Source organism: Oryzias latipes, chromosome 20, assembly GCF_002234675.1.
Source record: "Oryzias latipes chromosome 20, ASM223467v1".
NCBI classification, from domain to species: domain Eukaryota; kingdom Metazoa; phylum Chordata; class Actinopteri; order Beloniformes; family Adrianichthyidae; genus Oryzias; species Oryzias latipes.
Genome location: NC_019878.2, coordinates 4101342 through 4109641, shown reverse-complemented (window position 1 = coordinate 4109641; position 8300 = coordinate 4101342). Strand labels below are relative to the sequence as shown.

Genomic DNA, 8300 nt, shown 5'->3' with positions numbered 1-8300 from the left:
CGGTTTGTCTTCAGTTCTCTCGTGTTCTTAGGTGTTCCTGAGCGAGGCTCAGTCTTTGATCCACAAGCAAACAAAGTCCTTCACAAGGTTAAAACTGAAATCAGTCATTTCACGGTTGTGGTTAGAAACTTTTGGGGCTTAGAAACCAGGTTTTTTCTTTATGTAATTATCATTTATTTTCCTTTTCGACTTTCCATCTTCACAGTTTGAGTTGTCATTTTTTTCTCTATTTCTCTGTAAATGTACTTTGCCATAATGTCAGTACCAGTATTTTTTATTTTTATTTATTCCCTTTCTGCTAACTGCAGTCACATAGTCCTACTTTACTTTTATTGTTCAGTTGTAGAGTATCTTTGAATTTCCTGAAATCTAAATCGTGTCAGACAAATAGTAAGTTCTCTGGAGTTTAACCCTTGTGCTATCCTGGTCAATTTATCATTGGGAGTTGGGTCATCTTGACCCACTAGACAGTGCTCTGAACCTTTTTTCTTCAATGATTTGTGATCTTCACTGGTGTCCATGGATTACATGAAATCTTTCTACCTTTATCCACCTTTGTCATGGTAGGGAGAACACGTCAATGGAAGGGTGGGGTCATCTAAGATAGCACAAGGGTTATAGATTAGGAGAAATTCTTAGAAAGAACATTAACATTTGCATTTTTATTTGAAGTTGTTAACGATTCTATTTTTCTTTATTGTCACTTTATATTTTGAGGATTAACTTTGAAAAGACCTGATTGTTGCAGGTCTGATTAAAAATAAGAGCTTGAATGAATTATGTAGCTAGTCTTTCTGTCAAACTGCTTCTATTTTTGCTTTAAATGGCTATTTTCCCCTCTGATTATATTTTTATGAATAAATTCATATTTGATGGTTTAAAGTCATCTGAGTGTAAACTGTGAATTATGGTTGTGAAACAAATATGAACTGTTATGCATCATATATCCATGATTATATGATCAGTAATAACTATTAACGTTTCAAACAAGTATGTTTAAAATTTACTGAACCAGAATAGTGCATTATTAAAACTTATATACTTTCTATACTTACATACTTTTATGCTCAGTGATTAGTATTGGTACACTCTACATTGGAGCTTAAAGTACTTCCTGTAAAACATTACTTTAGTTAAAACATTCAAAGAATTCTGTTTTTGTGAAATCAACTTGTCCACCTGACGTAATTTTTTAAAACGATTAAATAGTATTAGTTAAAAAGTAAATACATAAATAAAAGGTAAAAGCGGGTCCGTCCATTTTTTATTTTATTATGAAAGCAACGTCACTGGAATTCATGACGTATTTCCTGTCGTTCAAAGGTCACTTCCCTGTGAAGCTCTTCTCCAAATAGTCAGGTTCTTTTTTAACTTCACCTTATTTCAGTGCCAGTGTGTCACATTTCCTCATTTACTCTTTATTAAGAATCGATTTTAAGCCGAGACTTTATCTTTGTGTCACGTGACCTTGTTGCGGTTTCTCTGGAACAAATTGTTCTGAATTATTTTTATTTCACGTGTGAACTTGCTTACGTTAGCTCTTCTTGTTCAGCTAGCCGCCATTCATTCTCTCCAGATAAAGTGTAACATTCTGTCTACTCATCATGGATCAAGCAGCGCTCGCGACAGGAACACCAAAGGTAAGAGGCGCGCGCCCGGTTCGGCTCGTTTGTGGGGCGCGAGGCGGCCGGGAATTCTGCTGGCGTGAGCCAACATGGCTGTTCGGTTCCTTTTTAGTGAGCAACAGCTGAGCGCGTGACCCGGACAGCCCGGCCGGGGCTAATGCCGGCTAAAGCTAAAGGCTGCGCTGCGCGCGGACGCGCGTTCACGTCCCCGATAAAAGACAAAACCCGAAAGAAAAAAAAGAAAAAATATATATAAATCTGGTTTAAAACGGCAACAAAAAAGGCTAAAGTAGCTGGAAATACAAGTGTAAATGATTAAAATCCAATGAGATTTTTAAAAAGTGAGTGAAAAGAGCAAGTTTGAACTTTTCCTGGGTTGATTGAACATAGAAGTGAGATATATGTTAAGAAAATATGTCTTAAAAATGACATAAGCTTTTTGATTTTAGCTCAAAACGGCATCCTCATAATTCAAAGATCACTGGGGAGACGAAAGATGATCGGAGGAGACTTAAACATCAACATGACATGTCTTTAAGTCTTTTAAACAATCTTAAACTGTTATTTTAGACGGACAAATAGATCAAATCTTGTGTTCGTGAAACTCTTTTTGTTGTAAATTCTTATTTTAAGGCCAAGGCTGAAGAGAAATGCCGGGAAACTATCAGCTAATATTGATATTAGACAGAAGGTGGATCATTTGTGTTTAATCATTGCTTGTTTTTCCCAGCCGGCCTCTGAACGTGACGCGTCGTGGTTAAAGTCAAAGGTCTCTCTCTGTGTGTAAAGATAGTGTCGTGACTCACCATGAGGTCACCGGATGGAGCCGGCTGATTGAGCCATCATGCCTGAACGTGTTCCCCCTCTGCTGCTGTTTCATCAGCACCGTTTGACCCGAAATGTCCCCAAATAAAGGTTCCTTGTGTTTTCTGATCTGAAACGACTGTTGCCGATAGAAAAGCCCTCAAATGTTTAGTTTGTTCCCCAGCAGGAACAGAAACCCACTCAGAAGAAGCCATGAGAACCTCTGAATTGTCTGGTGTTGTGTTTAGGGCCCGTGGGGTTCTGTGGCGCCGGCCCCTCCGGCCTGTTGTCTGACTGAGGTGATGAGCGAGCAGCTGGCCCGGCAGCTGGACGAAGAGAACAACGTCCTGCCTTCGCTCTCAGAGTGAGCCGTCTTCCTCGTTTATCATATCTCCTGTTGGTTCTGGATGTTTGACCCAAAGTTCTGCTGCCTTCGGGTTCGGCTCGCAGCCCTGCAGCTGATCTGCCGTCGGAGGACGCCCCCGACACCGACAGTGACCTGATGCTGGCCCAGATGCTGCAGCTGCAGTTCGACCGCGAGTTTGACGATCAGCTGCGCCGCGAGGAGAGGAAGTTCAACGGAGACAGCAAAGGTCGGCGGTAGACGGCCTCTGCTTCATCACACCTGTGCTCTCCACTGCCCCCTCCTGGAGATCCGGAGCGCTGATGTTTGACCTTTCTTCTGTGTAGTGTCCATCTCCTTTGAAAATTACCGCATGGTCCATCCTTATGAGGACAGCGACAGCTCGGAGGACGAGGTGGACTGGCAGGACACCAGACACGATCCCTACAAAGCTGGTAAACCCCCCCCCATGCCTCGTCCGGCGTCCTGGAGGATCATTTCTGGGTTCACAAACTTTCCTCTTTTGTTTTTGTATGTTTAGAGAAGCCACAGGCCACGCCCAGGAAGGGCTTCACAGGGAAGGGGAAGAACATCACCACCAAACACGACGAGGAGACCTGCGGGCGCAAAAACACGGCGCGCATGGACAACGTATGACCTCGGCGCTTTCTCTGCTCTCCATCAGAAACCGCAGACGTAGATGAGGCACAGATCTGCTTTAGCCTAACGACTGCAGCGACCCTGAACGCATCTGCAAACAAATGCCAACATACTCAACCTCAGGAGACACTAAAACGCCTTTAGAGTTTATAGTCAACCCTGGTCCCACAGCAACAACACTGATTGGACAGAATAGGATTAGTGCTGCAAGTGACATTGCAGCTGTTACCCGCCACCATTACCCCCTTTTGACCTGAACGGCTGCTACAGAGATGCTCGAAGAGTTAGAGGCAATAGATGGAAATTCCCTGGAGAGCTTTCAGTTTTTGCCACAAAATGGAAGTTCTGTTGTCATCCCATAATAATTTCACAGCTTCATTTGGATATCCACTACACGCGTGTGCTTTAGTTTCAGTGGTGCATTTTGAACCATTTCTGTAGCCCCAAAAGAGACTTTGGCCTCATTTATTGAGTTGACTGTTTTCCGCGCTGTGATGTCATCAGGGCGTTGTTCACTTTGCTTAAGGATTACCAGGTGTCTAGGGGTACCAGTGCTAAGGGGTACCAGTGCCTAGGGGTACCGGTGTCTAGGGGTACCAGGTGTCTAGTGGTACCAGTGCTACAGGTTACCAGGTGTTTTGGGGTACCAGGTGTCTAGGGGTACCAAGCGCCTAGGGGTACCGGGTGTCTAGGGGTACCAGTGCTTAGGGGTACCAGTGCTTAGGGGTACCAGTGCTTAGGGGTACAGGTGTTTAGGGATACCAGGTGTCTAGGGGCACCAGGTGCGTTCAGATGTGGGTGCGTTTTTGATGACATGGTGTGGGCAAAATTTTCGCTCAAAGACGTAGAAAAATGAGACCAGCGAAGACAGTCTAGTCTTGGCGTTCCAGAAAAGAAAAATTGTTCCTCTGACGTTACAATCGGTGTTTGGTCTGTCTTCTGAGGAAGCGGTTCTGTTGGTTCTGCTCTGCAGTTCGCCCCAGAGGTCCTGGTGGGAGACGGGCTGGGGATGGACCTGAAGCTGTCCAACCAGGTGTTCAACTCCCTGAAGCAGCACTGCTACAGTGAGCAGCGCCGCAGCGCCCGGCTGCACGAGAAGAAGGAGCACTCCACCGCCGTACGTGTCTGCTGCAGGCCGCCTGCGCTCCCAGCCGGCCCCGCCCACTCACCAGCTCCTGTCTCCACAGGAGCAAGCCGTGGACCCCCGCACCCGACTGCTCATGTACAAGATGGTGAACGCCGGCGTGCTGGAAAACATCAACGGCTGCATCAGCACCGGCAAAGAGTCTGTGGTCTTCCACGCCGACGGAGGAAGGTAAGGCGCCGACCCGGCTTCGACTGTTGCTTCACTGAAACGCCGCATCCGGAGGAGACGTCCAACGCTGGCGGTTTCCAACATCCTGGAGCGTCTCGCTGACCTCAGAGACCCGACCGAATGTTGGTTTGTGTTTGGTCAGTCTGGAGGAGCAGCCGGTTCCAGACGAGGTGGTTCTGAAGGTGTTCAAGACCACGCTGAACGAGTTCAAGAACCGAGACCGCTACATCAAAGATGACTACCGCTTCAAAGACCGCTTCAGCAAGCTCAACCCGCGCAAGATCATCCGGCTGTGGGCCGAGAAGGAGATGCACAACCTGAGCAGGTAACCGGACTGTCCAGAACCCACGCCGTGATCCAGGACCGCCTCAGGGTTTTCAGCTGTCTGTGTCTGCGTGTGTGTGTGTGTGTGTCTGCGTGTGTGCACTCAGAATGAAGCGTGCAGAGATCCCTTGTCCAGAGGTGGTGCTGCTAAAGAAACACATCCTGGTGATGTCGTTCATCGGAAAAGACCATGTCCCTGCTCCCAAACTCAAAGACGCCATGTTGAGCCCAGATGACATGAAGGCCGCCTACCACCAGGTCCTGCATGTACGTGCACAGACAGGAAGTAAACGCACACCGGTCCCACACAAAAAGCAGACCCTGAAGAGCTAACTATCATGTTTTAAGATTGTCGTGGTGCCTTTAACACCGTTAGGATGTGCGAGCATCAGGAGGAAGAGAGCAGTGTGAACGCGTGGAGGGGGCGTGTCTGTAGCTGTGAAGGCCGACCAGCGTCTGTTGTGGGATGGAAAGGTTGTCTGGAAATACAGTCAGTGGCGATCTCGTAGGGGACACATGAGCGCCCAGAAAAAAAAAAATCATTTTATTCCCCTAGACTAAAACCACCCATTTCCGCGTAAAATTAATTAAATTTGCGTCAGGGGGCCCCTACTGTCACCTTGCTGCTACGATGACCGTATGTTAGGCTGTCTGTGTAGAACACGCGGGGGAAAATAATGAACAGGTAGAGGCGGGGGCGGGGCTTAGACTCACCACTGATGAGTCCAGACCCACAACAAACTAACAGCTGGTTCCTTATGAAAAATAGCTCTCATCCATAAAATTAATATAATTTATTGGGTTCAGTGGATAAAAATATATAAATAAATAAATAAATAGAAAGGAGTCTGCATCAAAGTGAATTTGTTTCCATCATCTCACTCATCTTAACTCTGGCTGTTTGACAGACAGAGAAGTCTATTTAAGGTTGTAGAAAATGCACAAACGATCAAATGAAACATCACTCTCATAAAGAATACAAATAAATAATTAAATTAATATTCTGACAGGATTTTGAATTAATACAAGTATTGCTAAATGAACTATCGTGATGTATCGGCGAAACGATTTTTTTCTAACACATCTAGTGTTGTGGCTCTGTGTGCTTTCATCTCAGTGGGAAACTGATCCAAATGGTTCTTTGAGTGGTTCAGGTTGCAGAACCCTGGGTTAACCTGATCCAGCAGAACCAGACTCAACCAAAAATGCTATCAGGTCAAAAAAGAAGACAAACATTTGTGTGTTTAGAAAATCACCTCCTAAACGCTAAACCCATCTACCAAAAGACAAAAAAGTGCAAATGCTCAACTCCAAAAACACGAAGCTGACAGATTTACACGACTTTAAGAAACGTAACAACAATGCCGGCATTCGTACACGAGCGTCAGCCCCTGAGTGACCGTTCCTGATGCTAAACCCTGCAAATGATAGCAGAAACATTCCCATGCTAAAGCTAATGCTAATGGGAATCCTACACACGTTAGCAGAATCAAATATGAATCTCTAAAAACATTCATATGCTTGTCAAAAACCACAGCAGTATCTAAAGAGCTATAGAAGAACTCTAAATGCTTCAATAAAATACTGTTATAGAATTCTGACAACAGCAAAGGTTCAATAAAGTTTTCAACATTTTAAACTGTTTATTCAAAACTCCATCAGAACTATGCTTTATTAAATGCTGAGCAGCAGAAACATTTTAGATTTCTTCAATAAAATTGAAAATATTAAACACAATTTTCTCCAACAACTGAACTTTTGTACAGTTTTATTGCAGGTAAAAGTGTGTACCGTTTCCACGGAAACAGCTGACCGATGCTTTTGTGTGCAGCTCATGCAGCAGATGTATCGGGAGTGTCACCTGGTCCACGCTGACCTCAGCGAATACAACATTCTGTGGCACCAAGGAAAGGTACGACTTCTTCCTGGAAGCCCCTGGACTTCCTGCTGGAAACAGATTGACTTCCTCCAGGAAGCTGCTCGTCTTCTGAAGTCCTGCTGGTCTCTGATCCTCTGTTCTGTCGCTGCAGGTGTGGCTGATCGACGTCAGTCAGTCTGTGGAGCCGACCCACCCCCACGGCCTGGAGTTCCTCTTTCGAGACTGCAGGAATGTTTCCACGGTAACCAGAAGAAACCAAATGAGAAAACCATGAGGGGTTCCTCGCTTCTTTCGGGAAGTGTTCAGTCACTGTATGGGGTCTTTGATGTTTTTCTCATCAGTTCTTCCAGAAGAAAGGGGTGAGCGAGGCCTTTGGCGTCCATGAGCTCTTCAACGCCGTGTCTGGGCTCAACATTCCCATCGGCGCCGAGGATGAGTTCATGGCACAGGTGATTGTTGGGAAGTCAGAAAAGCGCCTGTGTAGTTTGCAGTTCAGCCTCATGGTGGCGGTGTTGCCTCTTTCTGACAGATCGTGGCTCTGGAGAAGAGGAACGAGGACCACGTGCAGAAGCGGGGGAGGAAGACGTTCCCCGTGTCTTTGGAGGACGGCGGCCCCCCGTTAAAAGTCGATGCCGACGACTAACGTGAAGCCGGTTCTCTGTGAGACCCGCCGTGTTGAAAGCTGTCTGGACTCCGGTGGAGGAAGACTCCTCCAGGACGTCCCACCTGCCCCACTAAACCCTCCCACCGCCTCGCTGAAAAGGCAGATGGGGAGGGGTTTTTTCAGGTGCAGCTCGCAGTTTCCTTCTGCTTCTTCTGGTGTTTTTGTCCACGCCAGCAGAGCTCCACCCCCCGGTTCTGAGGACGCGTCTGCAGGAGGCTCAGAAGCTTCCAGTGGTTCTCCTCAGAGTTGAGTGGTGCTTTTGCTTGTTTGTGGGTCAGAGGCAACAAGGCCGAAATAAAATCCTGACAATGGCAGCCGTCTCCTCTGGTCTTTACTGAACGTTCCTGCCTTCAGCTGACCTCATTTGACCTCTGGAGCTTTAGGTTTCATGACTGCAAAAACTCTGAAACGTCTCAAATGTCTGAAACATGAATGTTCGGGAAGAGATCCACCTGAGCTCTTCTCCTCACCATCAATCAGCCTTTGGATCCACCCGAAGAGCAAAAACGCTGAAGTTCCAGCGTCACTAAAAATATTTTAAATTGCATTTTGAACATTTACTTTAAGAAAAAAACGTCTACAGAGGAGGATATGATTATCTGATCCTTTGCTGATTTTGTCTACCAACTTGAAAAGAACTACAGTCTGTCATCCTGATGGTCAGTTCATCAAAAGTGAGAGAAAAT

The 8300-nt window shown here is 46.0% G+C and overlaps 1 protein-coding gene across 1 annotated transcript; it reads left to right on the top strand.

Annotated features, from left to right (window-relative positions):
- The first annotated feature begins 1308 nt into the window (after positions 1 to 1308).
- Positions 1309 to 7928, top strand: riok3 (RIO kinase 3). Its single transcript, XM_004080817.4, has 13 exons — positions 1309 to 1640; positions 2678 to 2793; positions 2880 to 3022; positions 3120 to 3227; positions 3314 to 3423; positions 4406 to 4549; positions 4620 to 4747; positions 4890 to 5072; positions 5179 to 5338; positions 6903 to 6983; positions 7102 to 7191; positions 7292 to 7399; positions 7480 to 7928. The coding sequence occupies exons 1-13, from the start codon at positions 1605 to 1607 to the stop codon at positions 7591 to 7593; spliced, it is 1521 nt and encodes a 506-aa protein (XP_004080865.1). The 5' UTR covers positions 1309 to 1604; the 3' UTR covers positions 7594 to 7928.
- Positions 7929 to 8300: the final 372 nt, after the last annotated feature.

What these genes read in the sequence shown, in the direction of transcription:
- riok3 (XM_004080817.4), top strand. Translation starts at nt 1,605, where the DNA reads ATGGATCAAGCAGCGCTCGCGACAGGAACACCAAAG. An exon ending in GTCCTGCCTTCGCTCTCAGA is followed by an intron (nt 2,794 to 2,879) that starts GTGAGCCGTCTT and finishes TTCGGCTCGCAG; the next exon opens with CCCTGCAGCTGATCTGCCGT. An exon ending in GAGATGCACAACCTGAGCAG is followed by an intron (nt 5,073 to 5,178) that starts GTAACCGGACTG and finishes GTGTGCACTCAG; the next exon opens with AATGAAGCGTGCAGAGATCC.